The 27718-nt window shown below is 41.4% G+C and overlaps 1 protein-coding gene across 1 annotated transcript in view; it reads right to left on the bottom strand.

The window, feature by feature from the left end:
* The window catches only part of LOC126350318 (FACT complex subunit Ssrp1), a 90235-nt gene that overhangs the window by 26166 nt on the left and 36351 nt on the right, over positions 1-27718 (bottom strand). Inside the window, exons 4-6 of the mRNA XM_050002505.1 lie at positions 24533-24631; positions 23918-23997; positions 23608-23743 (exon numbers count right to left, since the gene is read on the bottom strand). Of these exons, the coding sequence (XP_049858462.1) occupies positions 23608-23743; positions 23918-23997; positions 24533-24631 (315 nt within the window). The remainder of the gene's footprint in view (positions 1-23607; positions 23744-23917; positions 23998-24532; positions 24632-27718) is intronic.

Below are 27718 nucleotides of genomic sequence, written 5' to 3' on the forward strand. Positions count from 1 at the left end.
TCCTGGCCAAGAGAAATATACTAGCATCAAACATAGGCCTTAACTTCAGGAAGAAATTTCTGCAAATGTACACTTTGAGCACAGCATTGTATGGTACTGAAACACGGACTGTGGGAAAAGCATAACTGAAGAATTAGAAGCATTTCAGATGTGGTGCTACAGATGAATGCTGAAAATTAGGTGGCCTGATTAGGTAGTGAATGAGGAGGTTCTGCACGGAATAGGAGAGGAAAGAAATATGGAGAAAACACTGACAAGGAGAAGGGGCAGGATGATGGGATATCTGTCAAGACATAAGTGAATGACTTCCGTGGTACTAGAGGGAGTTGTAGAAGGCAAAAACTGCAGAGGAAGACAGAAATTGGAATACATTCAGCAAGTAATTGAGGACGTAGGTTACAAGGCAGGCACAGGAGAGGAATTCGTAGCAGACCACATCAACACCTGTCAAAAGATCGATGACAAAAGAAACGTATTTCAAGAGCACTGGATGTTGCTGAAGGTAGATTAGTGAAACCAAATCCAGTCGCAGAAAATGCACATGCAGGGGGAAAAAAAGATGATAAAAAAAAAGGAAGGCATATAACGTAGGTTTATAAATGTCTGCCCTAGATAACAGCAACACATTATTAGTTCTGACTGCGAATAAAATTCAGAAAAGGTGATGTGATTTGCTTCTCTCCAGGAAGTTTCCACGGAATTTTATAGATTATTTGATGGTATTTCTGATGATAAAGCTTATGATCTTAACAAACTGACTATTGGCTTCTGTCTCGGGTTCTTCAGCCGATGTTCATCTAATGATTTTTCTGACATTTCGCCAGCACGAGTGGCTAGCATTGTCAAAGCTTCACCCTCCATTGCTGGTGGAATGGAGGGTGAAGCTTTGACAATGCCAGCCACTCGTGCTGGCGAAACGTCAGAAAAATCATTTGATGAACGTCGGCTGAAGAACCAGAGACAGAAGCCAATAGGCAGTTTGTCAACAAGTGGCCACAAAAGCCATAACAATACTTATGATCTTAGTTTGCAATTCTTTCATTTTAGGAAAAATTAAAAGTGATGATACTGTTGATCAAGATGTCTAAACTGAAAACTTTATGGAATGATTTGAAGCATGAAATAAACAACAATGCCTGGACGATTACGTCTGAAAGTGATAGAACAGCTGATTATTTGACAGCACAACTGTGTGCTGGTAAAAAGTTTTTATCAAATAAAGAAAAACAAAATACGAATCAAGACACACCTACTTTAGGTTCAAAAGAAAAGAAGAAATATTATACATGCTTCAAATAAAAGACAAAAACAATCTGTCATTACCGCAAAAAAATCAAGTCATCTGATCAAACAATGTCAAAAGTAGATAGCAGATGGAAAGCTACCAAAATCACAGGCAAACTGTAATTCTCAAGCTGACTAAGATTCACATAAGGAATAGAGTTTACTACAATATCAGATGTGTTTTAGTCTTGACTCAAATAAAAACTTATGTATGTGGGATAATGGTGCAACAAGGCATGTTACCAATTGAAATGCTTGGTTTTAAAACCTCTTACGTCACTCTTCTTGACAAATTCATTTCATTATGTGGCATAATTAAATTTGAAGGGTAGAGATGTCATTATATGTTAAAAACCAGTTAAGTGCGCTGTACACTGCGGCCACGAGGGGGCTGTTAACATATTCTAAAAAAGATATGTAACATGAAGGAATGATCCGAATGAGACAGGAATTGGTAGATAGGATGTACATGTACAAACAGACGATTATAATTTCAGAAAAACTGTATGGTTTATTCAAAAGAAAGAACTTCACAAAATCAGCATGTCAGGAATGCATTGGTCAACCACTAACTCTTATGCAAGCAGTTATTTGGGTTGGCACTGATTGACAAAGTTTTTCGATGCCCTTCTGAGGGATATTGTGCCAAATTTTTTCCAATAGGTGCATTAGATCATCAAAATTCCCAGACAGATGGAGGGCACTGCTTAAAATGCCCCGAATATTCTAAATTAGGGAGAGATCTGGTGACTTGCTGGCTTAGGTAGGGTTTCGCAAGCACAAAGACATGAAGCAGAAACTCTTGCTATTTGTAGTTGGGGATTGAATTGTTGAAATATAAGCTCAGAATGAAGGGCAACAAAATGGGGCATAGAATACTGTCAACATACTGTTGTGCTGCAAGGGTGCAGCAGATGACAACCAAAGAGGTCCTGCTATGGAAAGAAATGGCACCCTAGACCATCATTCCTGGTTGTCAGGCTGTATGGCAAACGACAGGCAGGTTGTTATCCCACTGCTGTCCAGGACATCTCCAGCCACATCTGCAGTCTGTAATACAATTGACTGAAGTATACTTGTCCTCAGTGACGAGTCCCACTTTCAACTGAGCCCCGATGACCAGCAAAGACGTATCTGGAGATGTCATGGACAGCGGTGGGACACCAACCTGTCTGCCACCCACCATATATGACCCAACAATCAGGAGCAATGGTCCTGAATGCCATTCCTTTTCTTAGCAGGAACCCTATGGTTGTCATTTGTGCCACCCTTACAGAACAGCAGTACATCAATGGTATTCTACGCCCAGCTTTGTTGCCCTTACCCTGGAATTATATTGCAGCAAGATAATGCCCATCCACACATGGCAAGAGTTTCTATTGCTTGTCTTCATGCTTGCCAAAACCCTTCGTTCGACAGCAAGGTCAATGGATCTTCCCCTAATTCAGAAGATTTGGAGCATTTTGGGAGGGGTCCTCCAGCATCTGGGGATTCTGACAATCTAATATGCCAACTGGACAGAATTTGACACAATGTCTCTCAGGATGATGTCCAACAACTCTATCGATCAATGCCAATCTGAATAATTGCTTACATAAGGGCCAGAGGTAAAGCAACACATTACTGACTAGCTCAGTTTGTAATGCTCTTTCTGTTGAATTAATAATCCGATTTTTGTGGAATTGTAGTCATTCGTTAGTCTTTGCATGTACATCATTCGTTGAATTTCTATTCAATTTGGATAATTCCTTTGTGGCGTGTTGTTTTTCTTTTGTCTTGGAGTGTATTTGCATTGTTTTTGAAACTTCATAAATCCCTAACTTGCAGGGTTTCTCACCATAACAGTGTTTTAACACAAGAGTGTACTGTCAGTATCAGCTGCTGGTAACACAAATTTCAAAAATTGCGGCAAGCACATTGCTTTTAGTTTGTCAAGAGAGATTTCAGATTGTTTAGGCTGCGCAAGCATTTCTTCTTCAGACAACAATGATGGTAGTGTGGGAAAAAAAAAGGTGGGGGGGGGGGGGTTAGAAAAACAAATGTGCAACATAATAAAAAATGCAAGAATGAAGCAAACTCCGTAAGTACGTTACAATAATACAATAATAAAGAACTGCATCCACAAAATTGTAATGTTCCTTGCAAGCAAGTTTTCTACTTGGCCTATTACTTTCTTATTAATGATATGCGATTTAATTGGAAGTATTAACTTACTCCAACATTTTTATTTGAAATGTTGGAATTTGTGAAAGATAACCTCTTTCATATTCAATGTAATCTATGGTGTAATTAAGTTTAGTTATACCAAGGATGAATTCATAGGAGGATTACAGTTTTCCACGAGCAACCAACATGTTGCTTATTTACAGTCTCTCAACACGCTTGTTGCCATACAAAGAAAGGCGGCCTCTTTTAAAAAATCCAACAACTGTAGGGAAAGAACCTTTCATTTATGGTATAACAACCAAAAATTGGAGGCATATTGATTGTAAGAAAGTGTTTTGTATCTTAAATGGGATTAATGAAGATTGAGTTACTCTTTCTTTAGTCTTTTGCATGATGGCAAATCTGTTGATGAAAGATGTTTAGGGAGGCCCTCACATGCAATTCCAGGACATGTTGTGAAAACTAAAAAGGTCCAATTTTGTTTTCTTTCTATAAGACAAAGGAAGAAGGCAAAAAGGAAGACAAACATCTCAGAAATGATATCAACAGGAAGTGCAAAATGGCTAAGCAAGGATGGCTAGAGGACAGATCTAAGGATGTAGAGGCAGATAACACTAGGGGTAAGGTATATAATGCCTACGGGAAAATAGAAAGATACCTTTGGAAAAAAGAGACCACTTGTAAGAATATCAAGAGCTCAGATTGAAAACCAGTTCTAAGCAAAGAAGAGAAGGTAGAAAGATGGATTACTACATAGAGGGTCTATACAAGAGTGATGTGCTCGAGATTAATATTGCGGAAATCGAAGACGACGTAGTAGATGAAGATGAAGTGGGAGATACGATACTGTGTGAAGAGTTTGACAGAGCACTGTAAGACCTGAGTCGAAACAAGGCCCCGGGAGTAGACAACATTCCATTAGAACTAATGATAGGCTTGGGAGAGCTAGCCATAAGAAAACTCTACCATCTGGTAAGTAAGAAGTATGAGACAGGTGAAATACCCTCAGACCTCAAGAAGAATGCAGTAATTCCAATCCCAAAGAAAGCAGGTGTTGACAAGTGTGAAAATTACCGAACTATCAGTGTAGTAAGTCACGGTCACAAATTACTAACACGAATTCTTTACAGACTAATGGAAAACTGGTAGGAGGCAATACTGACCCTATGACTTATCTTAGAAGATACATTAAGGAAAGGCAAACTTAAGTTGCTAGCATTTGTAGATTTATAGAAAGTTTTTGGCAATGTTGACTGGAATACTCCCTTCCAAATTCTGAAGGTGGCACAGGTAAAATACACGGAGTGAAGCGCTACTTACAATTTGTACAGAAACCAGATGGCAGTTATAAGAGTCGGTAGGCACGAAAAGTAAGCAGTGGTTGGAAAAGGAGTGAGACAGGGTTATAGTCTATCCCCGATGTTATTCAATCTGTATGTTGAGCAAGCAGTAAAGGGAACAAAAGAAAAATCTGGAGTAGGAATTAAAATCCATGGAGAAGAAATAAAGGCTCTGAGGTTTGCTGATGACACTGTAATTTTGTCAGAGACAGCAAAGGACCTATAAGAGCAGTTGAACGGAATGGACAGTGTCTTTAAAGGAGGGTATAAGATGATCATCAATAAAAGCAAAACAAGGATAATTGAATGTAGTCGAATTAAATCAGGTGGTGCTAAGAGACTTAGATCAGAAATGAGACAGTTAAAGTAGCAGATGAGTTTTGCTGTTTGGGGAGCATGATAACTGATGATAGTTGAAGTAGAGAGGATATAAATTGCAGACTGGCAATGGCAAGGAAGGTTTTTCTGAAGAAGAGAAATATGTTAACATTAAGTATAGATTTAAGTCTGAGGAAGCACTTTATGGAGTGTAGCCATGTGTGGAAGTGAAACAGGGACGAAAAATACTTTAAACAACAAGGGAATAGAAAATTTCGAAATTTGGTATTACACAAGAATGCTGAAGACTAGATGGGTAGATCATGTAACTAATGAAGAGGTACTGAATGTAACTGGGGAGGAATTTGTGGCACAACTTTACTACAAGGAGGGATCAGTTTGTAGGACATGTTCTGAGGCATCAAGGGATCACCAATTTAGTATTCAAGGGCAGTGTGGAAGGGTAAGAATTGTAGAGGGAGACCAAGAGATGAATACACTAAGCAGATTCAGAAAGATGTAGGTTGCAATAGGTACTTGGAAATGAAGAGGCTTGCTCAGGATGGAGTAGCATAGAGTGTTGCATCAAACCAGTCTCTGGACTGAAGACCACAACAACAGCAACAACAACAACAACAACAACCATGACAATAATAAAATTTTGATTAAAATATTGATTATTTATTCTTAAAAACCTATATACGGTTAAAGTAGCAGATGAGTTTTGCTGTTTGGGGAGTATAATAACAGTTGTTAAGGTATCAACACAAAAATGTAATAAGCAGCTTAAGTTCCTATCATATCATGATGTTTCCTAAGCATTAATCCTCAGAGGCAAAGCAGTTTACAAAGAGTTACTAGTTTACCCAGCAATTAGTTTTTTGTCTTTTCTCACAAATTTACATTATGTAGCTTACAGGGTTTCAAAAATAACCAATTAAATTACAAAAAGAATTCACACAATCTGAAGCATTTCAGTCAGCACATACTCTTACCACTGAAGATGGGCCTACTGTTGAAGTGAATAGGAGAGCATCTATGGACATTGGAGGAACAGTAGAATGAAATTGGCAGAAACCGGAAATGGAAGATGTACGGTACGTACCAAAAATTTGAAATTATTCATTTTCTGTTCTTGCTGCACAGGATAAAAATACAGATAGTTTGGAATTTTATTCAAATTACACCTGAGAATTTTTAAACCAGTTTCCTTTTGCAGTAAATGCACTCAATCAAGAAAAATTTATTTCACCTGTATCATGAAAGATTTGGGTACCTGAATAAAGGTCATATGAAAGACATTATCCACAAAGAGTTGAAGGGTCAATGTGGTCTGGATTCTTGAATTGTGTAAAGTTCGTGTTTACAGAAAAGTTAGCAAACTTGCTTTAGCCAGGAGAGAAAAAGCACTCAAATCAAGAGTTTTGATTCATGCAAGTGATTGTCATCTGTTTCAAGGTACAGCGTCTGAACACTGTTATACTTTTTGAAGATGATTATACAAAATTTTGAGATATCTAGTTCATCATAAGTACATATGAGAATCTCCATAACTGAGGCATTTTACAGCTGAAGCAAAGCTACCCCAGGCATTGTGCTAACCTTCTTTTAAGTGATAATGAAGGAGAGCTTAGAAAAATTCTACATAAAGATAGCACAGTTCAATGTCTGACAATGCCCTACACTTTGCAGCAAAGTGGCTGCAGTGAAGAGAGAATCCTATCATTGAGGGAACAGCCTGAACCACAATGTATGTTTGCAGTAATGTTCTAGTGTCTTTGGGTCAAAATGATAAATTCAGCTTCAGACATTTTTAATCAAATACGAACTCTACTGTATCTGGAGCATCTTTTCATGAATTTTGGTATGGCGTCTTTGGTATGGCATCAAACCTAGAACAAAGCACTTGCATGTAACAGGAAATGTTTACCACACTTGTGTTCTAAAGCAAATAAGATGTATCAGATTGCTGTACAAGGATTTTGATTGGTTATGATGCAATGGAAAGTTGTTATATTTGGTGAAGACATGAAAAGTTAATCAGGTCTTAAGATATCATCTTTACCACAAAAGACATTACTTCAGAAGTAAGACATGTCTACTTCAATAACCATATATTCAAAATAAAGATAGGTAATTACTGATTAAGGGCACATGGCAAGTCTTACAGCAGGGACAAGCCATAGGGTAGGGGAATGGGTGCAGAAGTACAGAGGGTCTGACCAGCATGTTGCAGAGATTGGTGGGGGGAGGGGGTGAAAGGGAGGGAGGGGACGAAAAGCAACTATGTGTGGTGTGCAGAATGTCATGCAGAATGGATCTCATTTAAGGGCATGATTTTAGGAAGCTGTAGCCTTATCAAAATAGCTGATAAACACAGTCAGGATTGGAACAGTACCGACTGGCAGGAAGTGCACTCCTAAGTTGTTTTTTGGAGGGATCAGCAGTATCAGGATTGGACGTGATGGCACAGGAAATCTGTTTTTGAACTAAGCTGGTGGTTTAATTACACCAATGAAGGCCAAGGTTAGAATAGTGATGTATTGCTGTAAACAGTGTGCATCTGAACAAATATGTTTGCCTTGAATGCCAAGGCTACAAGTGGGAGAACATTAGATATGGGAAGGATGGCAACTATCAAAATGTAAGGACTGTTGTGTGTTAGCAGGTTTAATGTGAACAGGAACGAGTAGCTGACCTTCATGAGAATGATTTATTATTATTTGAGGTGTGAGGTGCTCAACAGCATCGTCATCAGTGCCCCGATGAAAAGACAGCATGCCAATCTCATGGGTGGGGACAAAGGCTGTCCTAACATGCAGAGCAGCTGAAGTCTGCCTCCCTTCCCAACCAATTTAGGAAGCCTCCCACTGGAGGAGAAGGAAGCCATGTGATAAAGGGCTATGTCTGATGCATAGTCTGGTAAATAGAACTTCTTTCCAGGATGAGGCTGACATGAAGGCCACCATGTCTGTGTGGTCCATCTGAGCGACCACAGTTTGTTTTCTATCATCTTCTATCATTCAGTCTCCCACTGACACATGATGCATCCAAAATGAGACAATGTGTGCAAATGGCTGGGCCACTCAATTCCAACGCTCTTCCTTGGCTGCTTTATTGGCCGTATCACTTCTCTGCATCCTGATATGGCCAGGTACCTAGCGCAAGATCACCAACTTGCCACGCTGTTGGAGCCACTGTAAGAAATCTTGGATGAGCTGAATCAACTGGTCTACTGGATACATTTGCTGAAGTGCTTGTAGTACATCAAGTGAACAACACCATCCCAACGTGCTTCCTTGGCAGACAAGAAACCTTGTATGGTGATGTCTACGAATCCCCGCCAGCGCCATCATAGTGCCATATAACTATGTGTCGTAATTTGTAAATTGTTCTGGAAGACACACTTTGACAACTCCAACAGGGGAACAGCAGAACAACCGAGGACATTCTCTTGCTGGGATCCATATGAATAAACAGAGATAACACTGTGGTACGTACTTAAAATGGAAGAAAACAAAGTAGTACTTATGTAATCTAAAGTACAAGTTTTCTTGTTCCATGTCAAGCTTAAAATCACTTTGGAACTCTGAAGGTACCAAGGTGGCAACGTGTTCCATCTGTTGATATGTATTTGGAGGTCTATAGATCCAGATCCAGGAGGCAGTCAGTAGCACGTATCCCGAATGATTTTGTTGCACGGGACCGATTCCTGAACAACTGGTCAAAGTTGAGTTGGACCACTGTACTAAATGTCAATGACTGAGACGACGCTGAAATTTTCAGTGCCTGTCGAGCCAAAAGGATATGTCCCCGAATCCAGAGTGATGGTTCAACCAGCCTCTGTACACAGATTCCAAAGTGGGCTGGCCCAAAAGGCTTCAGTAAATATCTGAATGCGCTCATGGTGGGCAGCATCTAGTATCTTGAAGTAGGAAATACTGGCTGATCCACAGACCAAGCAGCCATAATCTCAAAGCGACCGAACAAATGCCCTATAAAACTGTAGGTTTCCACCTCGTAACGTTCAGCTGTAGCTGCCCCATCATTTTAAGAACAGAGGAAGAGAAGAATATTGCCAAGTCATAGGCAAACAAAGATCATTTGAGAGAGCTCCTGACTGCAGAGGAATTGCCATTGATAGCAATGGCAAACATTGTGACACTGAGTACACTCCCTTGGAGCAACCCATTCTCAGGAACATAGCAGTCAGACAAGGCATCGCCAACGCAATATCGAAAACGTTGGTCTTTGAGAAAGGGTTGGATAAGAAGCGGCGAACGTCCACGGAGTCCCCACTCATGAAGTTGGCGAAGGATGTTGTACCTCCAAGTAGTGTGTACACTTTTTCGGCACAAGGAGGACTCCTTTATTGCCATCTCCAGTAGAATTAGTTGCCAAGTGTGGATCGGTAGTGCCTAAAATCGCACTGGGAGCGGCTCAGGTGACCTCGGGATCTGAGCAGCCAGACAAGATGACAGTTGACCATTCATTTAAGAGTCTAACCCATATAACTGGTAAGGGCTACACTCCAGCAACTGTTAGGGGCTCTACAGTCCTTGCCTGGTTTTCACAGTGGATTTAATATTGCCTCCTTCCGAGTCTTGGGGGTACTGTCAGTCAAACAAGATCTGATTGAAACAAGAGAGGAGCTGTCCTTTCACTTCAGGGCACAGATGACTAAACAAGATATAATGAATCTCATCAGGTCCTCGATCAGTGCCTCTGACCACGGACAGGGCTGATTCCAGTTTCCACATGGAGGCTGGAAGTTCATAGACTTCCTCATTATGTGAGAAGAAATGGAGCTTCCTCATCTCCGCAGTCCTACAGAACTCCTGAAACGCATGAGCTTGCCTGGATAACGTAGTGACAGTAAAAAGTATTAAGCTAAAACCTGAGCCATGTCCTCAGGAGCATCCACCAAGACCCCATTTCATGACAAGGCAGTAAGGGGAGTATACTGTCATTGAAATCCACCTTATTGTGAAATTCAAAATTTTCTCGGCGAACTGAATAATCAAAAAGATTTCAAGCTTGCAGCCGGTCGTCATTAGCTTCCATCCACGATATTTTGACTGGACAACTGCCAGCCATCCTCAGGTGAGCCATCGAAGACTGATGAAGACGCCCTTTGTTCGGTAATATATAGCGTGCAGCGAGTATTCCGCACATGTGTCAAAATCATATGGAGAGACGAACCACACCGCCCACCAGCAGCGCCCTCACTGGTGGAACTGCAAAACTCAGCTGTCTTCGGCATTGTCAATTGCCGCGACCATAGGAGTACTCTGATGTCTTCGTTTGGAGCAGATCTTAGAGATGACGGGGTTCCACGCATCATCTAGCTGGTAGCCATTGTCACGGTTGATAAGATTGTCTGTGATGCGAATTTCCCCCGATTCTTTTATGCCAGAGCCCCAAAAGGATGTCGCTGTGGCCAAAATTGTTGTCTTGTCATACTCCATTGAGTGTCCAGTGGAAATGCAGTGCTCAACAATTGCAGACTTGCTAGGTTGCAAAAGGCGAGTACAGTGCTGATGTTCAGTGCAACGTTCTTCTACTGTTCGCAATGTTTGTCCTATATATGACATGCCACACTGACAAGATATTTATTTAAATACAAATCAGTATGTGTGGGCTTACGATAAACCGAATGCCCCAGAGAGCCATCACTCTTCCACCTAACTACCACATCCAAGAAAGGGAGGCAACCATTTTTCTCTAATTCCATGGTAAACCGAATGTTCTCATGAATGGAGTATGACAAGACAACAATTTTGGCCACAGCAACATCCTTTTGGGACTCCATCTAAAAGAATCAGTGGAAATTCGCAAGACAGACAATCTTATCAACCGTGACAATGGCTACCAGTTAGATAATGCATGGAACCCCGTCATCTAAGATATGCTCCAGACGAAGACATCAGAGTACCCCAATGGCCGCAGCAATTGACAACGCCGAAGACAGCCGAGTTTTGCAGTTCCACCAGTGAGGGCGCTGCTGGTGGGCAGTGTGGTTCGTCTCTCCATATGATTTTGAGGCATGCGCGGAATACTTGCTGCATGCTATATATTACGGAACGGAGGGCGTCTTCGTCAGTCTTCGATGGCTTACCTGAGGATGGCTGGCAGTTGTCCAGTCGAAATATCGTGGATGGAAGCTAATGACGACCGGCTGCAAGCCCGAAATCTTTTTGATTATTCAGTTCGGCAGGAAAATTTTAAATTTCACATCAGACACCTTTACAGCGAGGAGATGGCCTCACATGTAAGAAGTTTTGACAAACTATGTGGTAAGAGAGCTAAGCTTTCGTGTTCTTTGATCTTTGTATTGAGATGTTGGGATCATGCCATAATACCAAAATATGCCAGAGTGACGCATTTTATTGAGACTGCCACTGCACCGAAAATAATGGAAAAGGCCAGTCACACTATTGTTAAAGAGAGGATTTGCCACACACGGCGAAGATTGGATGCCATTTCAGAATAATTGTTCCACCTGCGTCTGAAGATTGCAGCACATTTGTCTGCTGTATCATGGGACCTACATCTAGAGCACCACCTTTGAGAAGTTTTGTGAGTGGTGTTGAAGAAGCCGTACAACGCCTTCCTATGGAAACTGCAGAGGAAGTAAGAAGGGAAACTTTCTGTGCTTTTCTGAAGGCTCCTCCTCAACACAGTAACATTACCTTCGCAGAAAGGGCTGCACTGCGAAATCTCCGAGAAGATCCGGACGTTGTGGTACTGAAGGCTAATAAAGGCAATTTAACTGTACTGTTACCTCGCAGTTTGTATGTGGATAAGATGTATGGTCTCCTAAATGATTCTGCCTACAGGAAGATTGATAACGATCCTACAGGACGTGTGCAATGGAAGACATCTACACTCCTGAATTCTTCCTCTTTGCCTCCAGGGACGATCAAACGCTTAAGACCTCATGGCAGCGTACCTCCAAGACTGTATGGCCTTCCGAAGGTACATAAAGACGGACTACCATTACGGCCAATAGTGAGTAATATTGGGGCCACCACTTACGATTTAGCCAAACATCTTGCATCCTTGCTGAGGCCATTTGTGGGCAAATGTCCACATCACATACGTAACACGGCCGATTTTATCAGCAGACTGGGGGCGCTCCGCCCAAGTACTTCTGATCTTTTAGTTAGTTTTGACATGGTGTCTCGTTTTACAAAGGTATCTCTTGCAGGACCCTTGGCACTGATTGGCACTAAGTTTCATGTGGGAATCACTGCTTTGTTTCACCACACTCTCTCCTCAACATATTTTATGTTCGACCAAGAATATTTTGAACCGATTGACGGCGTCGCCATAGTTAGCCCCTTGTCTCCCTTGGTGAGCAACCTTTTTATGGAGGATTTTGAGGATAGAGCACTTGAACCAGCAGCCTTCAAACCAACTGTTTTTTGGAGATACGTGGATGACACTTTCCTAGTGGAGAAGAAAAATTAATGGAGTATTTAGATCACCTCAACTCCATTCATGAGAACATTCGGTTTACCATGGAATTAGAGAAAAATGGTTGCCTCCCTTTCTTGGATGTGCTCGTTAGACGGAAGAGTGATGGCTCTCTGGGGCATTCGGTTTATCGTAAACCCACACAAACTGATTTGTATTTAAATTTGTCCAGCTGCCATCACCCATCGCAAACAATGAGTGTACTTAAAACAATTGTACACCAAGCTCTCTTAGTGCCAGATGCAGATAGTTTGCCTGAAGAGCTTGCCCATCTGAAGAGGGTTTTCAAAGAGAATGGATATTCTACCCGGTAAATTAGCAAGGCACTTGCAATTGAGCCAAAGAAACAGGGAGTGGAGAAAGAAGAGAGCATGTCTACTAAATCTTTAGATTTTCTTCCCTTTGTTGGCAACATTTGCTTCAAAATTGCAAGACTCCTCCACAGTTTCGAAGTGAAAGTAATTTTCCGTCCACCATCGAAGATTTCCGACCTGCTGGTATCAGCGAAAGATGATCTGGTATTGCGGAAGGCAGGAATTTATAAAATAACTTGTCAGTGTGGCATGTCATATATAGGACAAACATTGTGAACAGTAGAAGAACGTTGCACTGAACATCAGCGCTGTACTCGCCTTTTGCAACCTAGCAAATCTGCAATTGCTGAGCACTGCATTTCCACTGGACACTCAATGGAGTATGACAAGACAACAATTTTGGCCACAGCAACATCCTTTTGGGACTCCGTCACAAAAGAATCAGTGGAAATTTGCATCACAGGCAATCTTATCAACCGTGACAATGGCTACCGGCTAGATAATGCGTGGAACCCGTCATCTCTGAGATCTGCTCCAGACGAAGACGTCAGAGTACTCCGATGGCCGTGGCAATTGACAATGCCGAAGACTGCCGAGTTTTGCAGTTCCACCAGCGAGGGCACTGCTCGCGGGCGGTGTGGTTCGTCTTTCCATGTGCGGAATACTCGCTGCATGCTATATATTACAGAACAGAGGGCATCTTCGTCAGTCTTCAATGGCTCGTCCAACCCCGGCAGCTGAGTGGTCAGAGCGACAGACTGTCAATCCAAAGGGCCCGGGTTCGATTCCCGGCTGGGTCGGAGATTTTCTCCACTCCGGGACTGGGTGTTGTGTTGTCCTAATCATCATCATTTCATCCCCATCGACGGGCAAGTCGCCGAAGTGGCGTCAAATCGAAAGACTTGCAACAGGCGAACAGTCCACCCGACGGGAGGCCCTCGTCACACCACATTTCATTTACCTGAGGACGGCAGGCAGTTAGTTGTCCAGTCGAAATATCATGGATGGAAGCTAACAACGACCGGCTGCAAGCCCGAAATCTTTTTGATTATCCACCTTATTGATTCCTAAACCTGCACAATGGAAGTGGTCTACTTAAAAGAAGTCATGAATTCCTTCCAAGTATCTTTTTTCCATTCTTTTATCATTCACCTCGCATGTGCTCTCATAGATCTGAAAGCATTAAGGTTTTCTGTAGTGGTATGATGTTTGAAGTTCCGCAGACCAGTTTCTCTGGCTCTGCCAAGTGACAGTCGTCATTACACCAAGATACAGTCCATCATCTGAGGCATTTTAATGTGGATCACAGTCTCCTGTACACAATCCTTTTCTTCAAAAACAGCCGGTTAACTGTACTGCAACCAATTTTCTCTCAGAATCATCTATCTTCAAGGTCTCCCATTAACCACTGTCTAAGTCAGCAGACAGATCCACACTTTAAAGTGGTCACTACAATGTAAATCTGTAGCCACTTCCCATTGAACTGATTCTGCAATAATTGGAGAGCAAACAAAAGACCAAAGGCTAGAAAGACCCTGTAGCAGTGGGAAAGTGTGTCATTCGACCTGAGTTCAAAAGGCAGATATTCTCAGAATGGAGGAGTTGCTTGATAATTCAACACCTGGTGCGAGTGGTAGCCGAGCCAAGTAGCAAATCTGTGTGCATTGAAGTCCCCCAAAAGGAGGATTGGGTGTGGGAGTGCCCAGAAGAGTTCTGTCAGTGTGCCTGCATCCAAAGTATAATGAGATGGAAGATATAAAAGAACATACTGTGATGTTAAATGGTGCTAAAACTTCCACAGCACAAATATGCGAGTCGTTACCTTGTTTTAGGGCAGGAATACCACCACCTTCCTGTCACTGAGAGGAAAATATTCCTCCCGCCAAATACGATGAAAATGTCCGAAGATATGTTTCATGCTGTCGCCACAAAGATGTTTGAGCATTTCGTTGTGCATTTTGTTGGGTCCAGGGACTGTATCACAACACAAAGCTCCCATTCACTAAAATGGGCGTTATATGATACAAAGCCGTGTGAGTGGAAAGATAATGTGTGTCTCTCAGTAAGGTGATTCCAGGTCAGGAAATGAGGATGATTATTACAAGCAGACACTTCAGTGAAGTGTGCCGCAAAACTTTTGCCAAGTACCATAGCATCAGCGCAGATGTTACGTTTGAGAAGGATGCCAGGACCCACCGTAAGTGGATGATGGCCACAAATGTTGCAGAGTTTAGTCCATACTTAGGATGATGGGGTGTGGGATAACATAGTTGAGACATACTGCTCCAGCACTCCTGCTTCCTTTTCTTTATTAAAAACTTTACTTTTGCCAGGAGTCTCTTGAATGGTATTAAATTATCAATAGAGGAATAGTACTTGTACCATTGAAGTACCTTGCGACGTTCCCTGATAGCTGTGGCTATGTGTCAGTGCTTGGTTGTCTGAACAGTCATCGGGATGGGCCGAAGGAGTAGGGTATCACTGCTGCTGCTGCTGCTGCTGCTGCAGCATGGACAATAGTATCAATACCACCTTGTATCAATTTGTCAATATCCTTCACACAACTGGCTGCAAAAGTGGCTGCAGAGGAGAAAGCCTGCCAAATGGAGAATGTTCTAGATGTCTGTGGGTGGAGAGGGAGAGAATGATAGAAAAAGTTCACCGTCACAAAGATCACCATGGATGTGCCACTGAATCAGGGGTAAGATACTCAGGCTGCAAACTGCGAGATCAATAGCTGAAAACGATCTGTGGGCCACACTGAAATGTGTTGCAGCTCCAGTATTGAATAGGCAGAAGTCCAATTCTGAAACTAGATGTTCTAGAACTCAGCCTCTGTGATACATAGTGTCACCACCTCACAGAGGATTATGGGTATTAAAGTCTTCCAATAACAAAAGAAGGTGGCAGGGACCTGTGCCACTAACAGCTCATGGTAATGGAAAGATCTATCTAGGGTAAATAAACATTAGATATTATCATCCGAACTGACAGATAGCACTAATGGCCACAGCCTCTAATGCAGTGGTAAGAGGCATCTGCTCACTGAAAATATCGGAGTGTATGAAGGTACAGATCCCACCAGATGCTCTCTCATCATTAACATGATTGGTACAGTACAGTTGGTAGTTTTTCGGAGCACAGAGGTGTGTTGCCATAGATCGTGTTTCCTGAAGTATTATGCCAATTATCGAGCAAAAAGCCATTAAATGACAGGTTCATGACAAGTTCTGTCAAATGGCAACAGTAGCCATTACAGTTTCATTGAAAGAGCATTGGAGTCAGGTCTGAGAAAGTAGCAAATGAAAAAGATAGATGTGATTACTTCACTACAAGGTCATTGTCCACCTGACTGCATGATCCATTGTCATGTGTACAGGCTCAAGAACTGCAGGGCTGGGGAGCAGAGCATCCGAAGCCTCAGAAAGTAGCTTATCTTTCTAAGACTGACTTTTGTAAAGATTTCTCCCATTTTATCTTCTGGGAGAGAAGGGGACTGTACTTTTCTTTGAGCCACAACTTGTGGCTGCTGCTTCTTGTCTTGAGAAGGGGCCAATTTGACAGGTGTCCTCAACCCTGACACCAGAGGATAACTAGGCATCTCTAGGATGCTGAAGCATCTCTGGCTGCATGATGGTGTGGAAACTGCTGGTGCTGTTGGTGTAGTGGATGAGGAAGCTGACATTCCCTCTGCCAACAATGGGGCAGATCTTGGAATACGACCAGAGCCTGGAGGTGTCATGCGAGGCCTATCATGCAAGGTGTGGACATGGCAGTTGCAAAATTGGAGGCTATATTAGTCGGATGAAGTCTTTCCAATTTTCTCCTTGCATCCTGGTAAAACGGGTGGTCAAACATTTTATACTCTTTAATTTTCATCTCCCTCTGGAACCCCGAGCATTGCAGTGAACAAGGAGGGTGCAGTTCTGAACAACTGACACAGGCTGCCCTCATGGGATGCCCATCAACATACCCTACATATGGTCTCAATAGAACAGCGGGAGGACATGTATCCTAATCTTCGGCACTTAACACATCATTGGAGGTGGAAAGTAAGGCCTGACATCACACTTTTAAACCATGACCTTAGCCTTCCCAGGTAAAATGTTAGCGTCAAAGGCTAGAATAAAAGTTCCAGTGTCCACTCTGCTGTCCTTGGCACCCTTCTGGATCCAGTGAACAAAATGGACGCCATGCCGCGGCAAATTGCACGCAATTCTTCATCAGTTTGTAGCATTAGGTCCTAATGGAAGGTAACTCCTTAAATGCTATTGAGCTTGTTATGAGGAGAAATGGTGACTGGTATACCTCTTACCTTTATGCAGGCATGAAGTGCCCATGATTGGTTTGTGTGATGTTTTGATCAGCTAAGATACATTTCTCATCTTCTCTACTGCCATCTTCCCCAACCCAGTTTTCGATATTTTCAACGTAGAACACCGACTTCATTGAAGTGAATGAGATGTTGCCAGTGCAGGAACAAACCAAGAACTTGGCAAACTGTCCACTTCTATTTCTCCTTCCCTGGCTGGGTCAATGACAGAAATGCCGTAGGATTGCAAACTTCTGCATTAAAATCACTGTTCCTGACTGATAAGATGGCCATATTAGTACAGCCACCATTACAAGTTTGATCTATTTCATTCTGGATCATCCGCCCCGATGCCACCCACTCCGATCAGAGACTCTCCCCATGGGCACCACTCCACCAAGGCAAAGACCACCTGGCACAGTAGCCGTTCATTGCCTGGGGTCCCCATACCCCGAAGTGGACAGGCATCAGCAGTGCGATCCTTGGGTTGTCAGGGGGATACCACCGAGAACGTACATGACAATCCCACCATGACAGAACAGCTATCACTCTGGATTTTGGGTGCACAATTAGATCCACTTGATTGGCAGGTGCACAGTGGAGAGGAAATGAATCACAGTACGACGTACTTTCCCAAATGGCCTGCACCTCAGTAAAATATGGAAAGAAGGTCAAACCCAAAAAGAGGACCAGCATTAAAAAGCCAAAAAATGTCCGAGAAAAAGCATTTAAACAAAGTGAGAAGAGCAAAAACCTTCAAAAGCCCAAAGAACAGTCACAAGACCAAGGTAAAACAACTTGACCCAATAAAAAAGGCTCCTATTAGGCACTTCTTACAAGAGGCAAGGAAGGGCCACTGAACTATTCTAGGCCCTGACACCGCAGGGGGGATGGGACAGGCTAGTAGCCTTCTGATGGTGGGTAGCTGTATAAGGCTCATGGTTTCCGAATGATTTCTGGTTTAAGTGTAGCATTTCCCCCAGAGGTACATCGACAGTCACATGTGCTCATACTTTAATCTGTGGTCCAAGTTTGTGTGGAGGCATCACACTTGGCAACTGGCTTCTCAAGGTCTGAGGCAAAAGAAGTAGCAAAAACCAGAGATTGCATAGCTTTCAGAGCCTTCTTAGCTTCACCTTAAGGTACGTGACTCGCGACTTTCAACTTCTCTGCCGGCCGCGGTGGTCTCGCAGTTCTAGGCGCGCAGTCCGGAACCGTGCGACTGCTACGGTCGCAGGTTCGAATCCTGCCTCGGGCATGGATGTGTGTGATGTCCTTAGGTTAGTTAGGTTTAAGTAGTTCTAAGATCTAGGGGACTGATGACCACAGCAGTTGAGTCCCATAGTGCTCAGAGCCATTTGAACCATTTTTTTTCAACTTCTGCATTTTCCTTTCCTTGTTGTAAACCTCACACTTTCTGCTCCATAGTGAGTGATCCCCAGAGCTGTTCATACATTTAGGAGGAAATGCACTATTGCCCGATTCATGAGCTGAGCCTCCACAATTTCCACAGGTAGCCTTCCCATTACATCCCATAGTGGTATGGCCAAATCTGACATTTGAAGCATTGCATTGGTTTAGAAGGAAACAGGTGAACTTTAAAACGGACGTAACGTGCAAGGATGTGTTTAGGTAATTCTGGAGTACTAAATGTTAGAATAAATGTTGCAGATTTTTTCCAATGGTCCACTGAATCTTGTCATATAGTTCTGCACTTCCATGACTCCCATATTTTTTTAATCTTCACCTAACTCCACAAGTTCCAGCCCCATTATATTGGAACGGGTATCAGGGTGTTATGCAAATCAGCCTCAACTGGGTAGTCACCTAAGGCCTTACATCTCAGAACCTTAGGTACTTGGTGTGAATTAGTGGTTTCAACTACAAGTGTTCCATTACAAAGTCATTTGACATTTTTTAGGGACCCAGCAATATCCTAGTGAACATAGAAAGAGTAAACTGTCTCAAAGGTTTGCCCAGTTTTTAAAATGAAAGTGTTATGGCACACTAATGATATGTTACTATGATTCTGAGACTACTACTATGGCAGACTGACCAACCGAGCCTCTTTGATGGGTGCAGGTATAGTCTGATGGTACAACCATCCCATCAGTAGTAGTAGTAGTAGTAGTAGTAGTAGTAATCTGATGAGACCATTCAAAGGGATCGCACAAGATACTAGGGAAACAAACGTTGAACCAGGCACAACCCTGCATACCTGAGCAAACCTTATACGAGTAGGGACAGCAGGTGCCACAGACATTGCCCACTAGAGACTGTTTTACCTCAGCAGCCATTCACTTCCTCAGCAAGTAGTACACTTTGTCATTAAGGTTTTTTTTGTTGAGGTGTGTACCTTCGTCATGGTCCATGCAGTGAAGCGTAGGGTCCAGTTCTCCAAAACACGTAACATTCCACCATCGCGTCACACGGTCTCTGAAGCTTGCCCAGAGCTTATGGTAACAGAGATTTGGTGATTTTACCAGTTCCCAGCTCAGGAATTTGGGGTCACCAAGCCTGTACCCAGCAAACAAATGCTGAGCCCTTGGGTGGGGAGGGGGAGGGGGGGGGGGGGAATGAGGTCAACATCACGGAAAGTGGTGTGGGATTTCGAACAGGGTCACACGAAATTTAATTGGGACAAGATATTTAGAGTGTCCAAAAACTTGGGGTCAGCCTCATCATGAGACCATGTAACTAATATGCCATCACTGTATTTAAACCAAACCAGTAGCGAAAGGCTTATGGATTCCACAAAAGCCCCCTCCAAGCAAACACATGAGACGTTTGGCACAGGAAGGATCAATCCTGGTTCCCATAGCCATGCCTATGATACGTTTGTCTGCCTCTCAAAGATGAAAGTAGTTGTTCATACATATAAATTTGATTAGCCCTCTATTGCATGGTGTTGCTCTTCGGCAACAAACCGTAAATTTACATATAATGCTAAGGAAACCAATTATTCATACACGATGTTGTCATCTGATAACACACACAGTCTGGCTGTACCGAGCTAGCCTTTGTTTAGCACCATTATCTTCCCGAAAAAGATGAAAACTGTTAATCATTGTTGAAGATTGAGTGTAAACAACCACACGCAAAAGCAGATGCAAGAGTGAATTAGAGTGTTAGATTTTTAAGATATGTCAAATGATGCTTAATGAAAGCAAGATGATGTTCCCATGTCTCTGTAAATTAACAATTAATAATTAATCAAAAATATTTTGGTTTGTTGCCATATGGCGGGAGGTGACAAGTAAGATGTGTTGTAGGACAGGTACATATTTCAGATTACCTAGGAAATATAGGGGGGGAGTCTTTGTACTACAATGTGCTACAGGCTGCAGGTGTTTGTCAACTAAGGCAGATGTACGTTCAGCAAATGCTTGGAAGCCAGCAGCTATGGGACACTCAGGGTGTGACTGGGTTTGTGGATTTTAGGAAGAAGGTAAAATGTGAGAGTGCCTTATCTTGGTGGGTAATAAGAAGAGCTGTGGATTGAGGTGTTAGTCCCTGAGGGGCCTGAGATTTTAAGGAGAAACTGAGTCAGTTTGAATCACAGGGATGGGATCTTGATGCAGATGCTTTATGTAGTAGTGCCAGAAAGCTGGCATAGACTCTTACAGACTGCCATTGTCAAATACCATGGTGCTAGGATTCCTTGTCTGCTAAGAGGGTGACGATAGAGTCATTAGGTGTTAGGGAATGAAGAGTCTGGAGTTCTGCAGAGGACAAGTTAAAGTCTTGTTGTAGGATACTGAGAAACAGTTGTAAGGCAATAATGTATGTTATGGTCGGAATTGCTCAAGTCGGCGTTCAATGTCAGGTTTGCTGTTAGAAAAGTGTTTTCAGATTGGGTTGCAAAGTGATATTCCCAGTTGACATTACAGTGAAGGAAAGTAGGTCATTAACCAAAGCAAGATTAAATGTAGGTTTAGGGCTGAAAGTGAGATCCTTGGCTAATAAAGATAGTTCAAGAGGGGAGAGGGCCTTAAATGAGAGGCTGAGAACACTGTATTGCTGTGGCTGGTTCTTGTGATCGTGAGTTACCATTGCTCTTGGAGGCAGTGGTGAAGGTTAGGGGATGTTAAAGAAGGTTGGCCAAGTTCAGTTAGTGGGAGAGGAGGGTGGTTGATAGTGTGGGTGTTTAAGGAGATGAAGTGAAACAGGAACGAGAACACCAATGTTGAAGTAGTTTAAACGGTAGGATATCTTTTTGATATGATGTCCAGCCCATTGTTACAGTTTGAAGTTGGTCTTGTAGATGTAACATCCAGGGAAACAAGAGGGGGCAGATAGCTACAGGATTTTGTCGAAGTCTGATACAGTGGACTGACAGATGAGGTATATAGGTCACAGTTATCCAAGTAAGTGCAACAGATAGCTATGTTTAAAACTACAAAAGAGACTTATGTAGAGTGGGATTAAATCCATAAACAGGTACTTGTCAGGCCTTTGGTGTGGCTCCCACGGACAAGCAGGTTTCAAGAAACAGAATATGGGACCTTAGTTCTGATACAGTGTTTTTGAATGAATCAAACATACTATGTGACTGGATTCATCATGACAAGAGATTAGGGTTTGGAGTATTAGAATAATCGGGAGAGGGCAGGGGGGGGGGGGGGGGGGAGGCGGGGGATGGGGAAAAAAAGAGGGAAAAAAAAGGAAACGAGTAAGGAAAAAGATTGGTTGGGAAAATGTGAAAAAATTTGCATGAAAATTGTGAGAACAGACTAGGGTTAACAAGGAGTAATGACCAGCTACACACTTCTGTTCACATTAAACCACCTAACAAACAATACTACTTATATTTTGATAGTTACCATCACTTCCACTTCAAATGTTCTCTCCCACACAGCCTTGGCATTAAAGGCAATCATATTCAGATGCATACTGTTTACAGCAATACCCAACCATTCTCACTTTCGTCTTCTTTGGAGTTTCCCCCCCACCACATATCCTGGTTCCTTGTGCACCCATTACCGCCCAAGCCATGTATACTCCTGTGACCAACTTCATTCTACGACTTGCCCCATCCACCTTCCTACCACCACCTATCCCACCATATAACTGGCAAAACATACAATATCAAAGAGAGATCACCTGTGAAACGATACATGTTGTGTACGAGCTTCTACACTGGTATGACTACCATCAAGTTATCACTGAAGATGAATGGGCATAAAACAATGGTGTATATTGACAACACACAATATCCTGCTGCAGAGCATGCTCTGGAACATGACAGTTGTGCCTACTTCACCACACAAGCCATGTGGATTCTCCCCCAAACTCCAGTTTCTCAGAGCTCCTTGCCTGTCTATTACATATTAATGCACTTAGCTTTCTGCTCCTATTAACTTTCGCAATAAGATATGAATATTATGAAGCTGCTGCTGCTTTAACAGACTGAAGAGCCACAAACATTTCAAGGTGCTATGAGAGACGAAGATGAAGAGCTATTCCCTGTAAATGGGTTTACAAAATAAAGATGAATGCTGATGGTTCAGTTTATAAGTTTAAAAGCCAAAATTTTCATTTCTGCTAATACAGGGATCTATATTAATGTTTTCTGTGTTGTTTCTGTAACCTTGTCTACACAATCTTGTCTTTTCTGAATCTAAGAGAAAAAATATACCATAATCTCACTGAATAATTTTAAATGCTGGTGATGACTGTCAGAGCAAAAATGAATAGGAGAAGAGGGGCACCCTGTCCTCCAATTCACTGTGTCCATCTCATTTCTAAAGCGATTCCTTGCTGTCTCCATCTCCCTCCTGCACTTACAGAATCCTGTCTGTCTCCCCCTCCTGGACTTATAGAATCCTCCATATCCTTCAAATCTTCCATACACTATCAGCAGTCATCTATTGCTCCCAGGGCCCATTCAATACCACTTAATTAGAGTAATTATTCACCAAAATATCTCCCTCCCCCCCCCCCAAAAAAAAAAATAATAAAATAAAATATTCTTTAGCTATGATTCAAAACAATGTTTCATTCTTAAATAGAAATTGCTCTTAAGTTTCTTTATTTTATAAAAAATGACATACGACCAAAAAATCTTATGTGAATCTACATGCTCCCTCACACTCTACTGTAGCCTTTGGTTTGGTTGCTGATTTGGGGAAGGGGAACAAACAGTGAGGTCATCGTTCCCAACGGATTAGTGAAGGATGGAAGGAAGTCAGCCACGCTGTTTCAAAGGAATTATCCCGACATTTGTCTGAAGCAATTTAAGTAAATCATTGAAAACCTAAATCAGGTTGGCCAGACAAAGTCTGAACCGTCATCCTCCCAAACGTGAGTCCAGTGTGCTAACCATGGCGCCTCCTTGCTCAGTCTCTGTAGTCCCTTCAAAAAATTTCAAATGAAATATGCAGTAATTACTTACCACGAAGAACATCTGTCTACTATCTTTATGAGGCAGCACAAAAAGACGTAGTACAGTAGACATAGGTATCTTGTAATCAAATGTTTTACCATGGAGTTGGAAGAATGACTGAAAAATCTTGATATCATATCGACCTCTGAAAAAGGATAAATAAAATCAATTTACAAATTCATAAAACACATCTTAGATGCTGCTAATTTGCTGTTATGAAATGAAATTCTTACATTTGCAACAAAATATTACTACTTCAATAAACTGAAAACTTTTTAGAAGAAAAAATAATCTCTTGAGGGGATCAGAGAAAACAAACCTTGGAGTTAAGCACTGAATCTCCTTAAATGTCGTTATTGCATCTCCAGATAAACTAATCACACTAGCTTGTTTCATCACCTGAAAGTGAACAGCAAATAATGTTTCAGAGATTAACATTCAACAGATTTTTTTTAATGAGTTGTGTTTTCAGTACACTTTTGTTAAGTTAGTAACAACAAAAAACAGAAACTGTGGTCAACATTAGCAGATCACTTAAAAGTGTTTTATGGCCTAAGTTAATGTGGTGATGCAAGGTACAGAAACATTTCACTTAGTAACTATTAATTATGACTAGGTTTGGTTCCCACTGAAAGCCATCATGAGAGCTTATAACTCAAGTATCATGTGTAGAACTTTCACAGTTTTACTATACATTATGCACAGACCACTTGATCTGACAATGATTCTCAGAGAGAACCAAAATCAACCTTAATGAATAACAATAATCTCTGTGATTCATGTGGAAAAGAAACTGTTACAAATTATAAGGTTCTCATAACCCAGAAGACTAAATGTCACATTTCAGTTTTTATAAAAGTGACACTGAAATCTAGTACAGATTTAATTTGATAGAATGTGATTAAAAACAAAACATATATTTAAATGCACCCACATTTTGATGGAAGGCTTCTACAGGATCAATATCACCAGCCATCTCACTGGATGGGATGTGGAATCTCATTTCCATCAGACTTACAGGAGCATCATCATTCTGCAAAGCAAAAAGACAATGAAACATTCAGGAAAACAAAGCTCAGATAATTAAATCAAATGTAAAGTATAATACAGGTAGATAAAAAAAAATCTACTTTTCAAGTGGCAGCAGGAGAAAATACATACAATATGTAGAAATGCATAAGCTCTTGGTGCCAGTGGCTCCTCCTCCTCCTAGCAGAGGGGTTGAAGATAAAGAAAGAAGGATAAAGGAAAAGGACTAGTGAGGTTAAGGAAATAGGAAAGTTACAGGAAAGAAATGCAGAATCCTATATCAGATGAGACATCATGAGCAAGATGAGAAAGAGAGGAAAAATCATTAGCTCTTGGTATCTACACCGGATGAGATTTGAAACACAAAGAATTTAAAGGTGGAAGACAATGTAATATGCAAGACAGAGACTACCTAAAAAAATTGTGAAAGACTAATAAGAACAGAACACTAAGTGCATTATGCATGGAAAATAGGGGAGGGGGGGGGGGAGAGGTAAAAAATAGATAAGATACTAAAATAGTAAAAAACAAAATTAAAAGGGAGTGAAGAAAAGAACTAGTCACTAAAAATTAACGCTGAGATTACAGAAATATATAAGTGTAAATTTAAGGCTCATGAACATTCCTTTTCTTTGCTCCCTTTATCTTTTCATTGTTTATTTTCTGACCTCTCTATTTCTTCCCACCCTGTTACCTGTCTGTTTTGTATAATGCCATTAGTTTTCCAGTCTTATGACCCATCCACAACATTTTTCCAGTAATCTCAGTCTTCCCTAATATTCTCTGTTCCACATTTAAGCTTTCTGGTTTTCAGATCTCATTCAGTGCAGATACCAATCAATCTCTTCTCATACCATCCAGGAAGTCTCCTCTAACCTAGAATTTTTCATAACTCTTCCCATTTTCTAAATCTCATGAGTCCTTTTCCTTAATCCATCCTCTTTTCCCTTCAGTTCTGCCTGAAGGAGCCATTGGCTCCAAAAGCTTCTGTGATTCCATACCTTTTACAGGCTTTCTTCAACTGCTTCTTGATGAATAGATTTTTTAATCTAGCCAAATCATTTTTAATCTATCTAGGTAAGTATTGGTCACTCAAGTCAAATAGCCTAATTTTGAAACATTTTCCTGTTCAGACATCACCAATTTCATTGCAATTTTATGTGAAGTCTTGCACATGTCCCAAATTAACATTGGTGAAGTTTAACGTTTGTTAAAGCAATACTGGTCAAGATATAGTAGCCTGGTTGACTCCATGCGTGACTTCGCACAGAGCGCGCATGAATTTCTGGCACTTTTTGGACAGTTGTATCTCAGGCAATATTTTGTTGAAAGAAGGAGTACGTTTTCAAGCAACCGCAAAATCACATTTGATTTTCCAATGTTAGCTAACAACACTTGAAAATGATGGAAAAATTTGAGGAGGTATACCATGGCAACAGGCTACATTTCAGTAACCTATTACCTGCTTTTGTTACATGTATTTTTTATTTGTATATTGACGACTATCTCACAATGTTGCCTTGGTCCATGGCAACAGTGTTTACAGTTTACAATTTGATTATATCTCATATGTCACCTACTGCAGAAAGGGCTGAAGTAAATAATCAATAGTCTTCCGGCATTACCATGACTGGTATTGCAAAGCTACTGGGCATGATCCCTATTGCTAAGGGATTGCTGGTTGATGTTCTTGGCCTGACAGTGACAATGTAACAATGGACCGAAGTAAAATTGAGAGAGATTACTTGTCAATATAGAAATAAAAAATACATGCAACAAAACAAAGTCAATGTCTTGTTGAAATGTAACCTGTCGTCATGGTATATTCCCTCAAATGTGGCCATTTTTAGGTATTGTTAGCATATGTGGAAAATCGAATGAGAGTTTGTAAATGTTTGAAAATATGCTTTTTCCAACTGTGATTAGTTTGTTAATTAATATCGAAAACAAATTTTCTGAAAGTAAACTGAATGTCACCTATTACTGTAATTTTAATGAAAACCCAGTTTGAACCAATCTTGTAGAAATTTAGAAAGCAGTATGTGAACGATATTTTATACTGGGAAACCTTATGTTGCTAAGTTGTTGTACCACAGTTTCACATTAAAACTTACTTTATTCACAACATGATCTTTCCAGCTGCTTTGCCTCAATTTGTGTAGCACTGTTGGCCCATGTTGGAAATGAAACTCGCTGTTCTGGGGGCAGGAGGAGGAGAGTGGGGCTTGGGAGAGGGGGGGGGGGGAGGGGGGAAGGCTTAAAACATGTCTTGAAAGACACTGGTTTTGAAACTTTAGCAGAAAATGGTATTTGTAACAGAAGTGTCCAATACACCCTATTTTCACATCCTCACAAAAATCGTCTTTTTGATGAATTTGCAGATAATCGGAAGATAGTAGATGAATGAAATTTTGTAGGCCTACAGGGTTATAAACACAAAATCAAATAGGGGTAATACAGGAGTAGGTTTAATAATGAATAGGAAAATAGGAATGCGGGTAAGCTACTATAAACAGCATAGTGAATGCATTATTGTGGCCAAGATAGATACGAAGCCCACACCTACTACAGTAGTAAAAGTTTATATGCCAACTAGCTCTGCAGGTGACGAAGAAATTGAAGAAATGTATGATCAAATAAAAGAAATTATTCAGATAGTGAAGGGTGACGAAAATTTAATAGTCATGGGTGACTGGAATTCGGTAGTAGGAAAAGGGAGAGAAGGAAACGTAGTAGGTGAATACGGACTGGGGCAAAGAAATGAAAGAGGAAGCTGCCTGGTAGAATTTTGCACAGAGCGCAACTTAATCATAGGTAACACTTGGTTCAAGAATCATAAAAGAAGGCTGTATACATGGAAGTAGCATGGAGATACTGACAGGTTTCAGATAGATTATATAATGGTACGACAGAGATTTAGGAACCAGGTTTTAAATTGTAAGACATTTGCAGTGGCCGATGTGGACTCTGACCACAATCTGTTGGTTATCACCTGTAGATTAAAACTGAAGAAACTGCAAAAAGGTGGGAATTTAAGGAGATGGGACCTGGATAAACTAAAAGAACCAGAGGTTGTAAGGAGTTTCAAGGA

The sequence above is a fragment of the Schistocerca gregaria genome, chromosome 1 (assembly GCF_023897955.1).
Source record: "Schistocerca gregaria isolate iqSchGreg1 chromosome 1, iqSchGreg1.2, whole genome shotgun sequence".
NCBI classification, from domain to species: domain Eukaryota; kingdom Metazoa; phylum Arthropoda; class Insecta; order Orthoptera; family Acrididae; genus Schistocerca; species Schistocerca gregaria.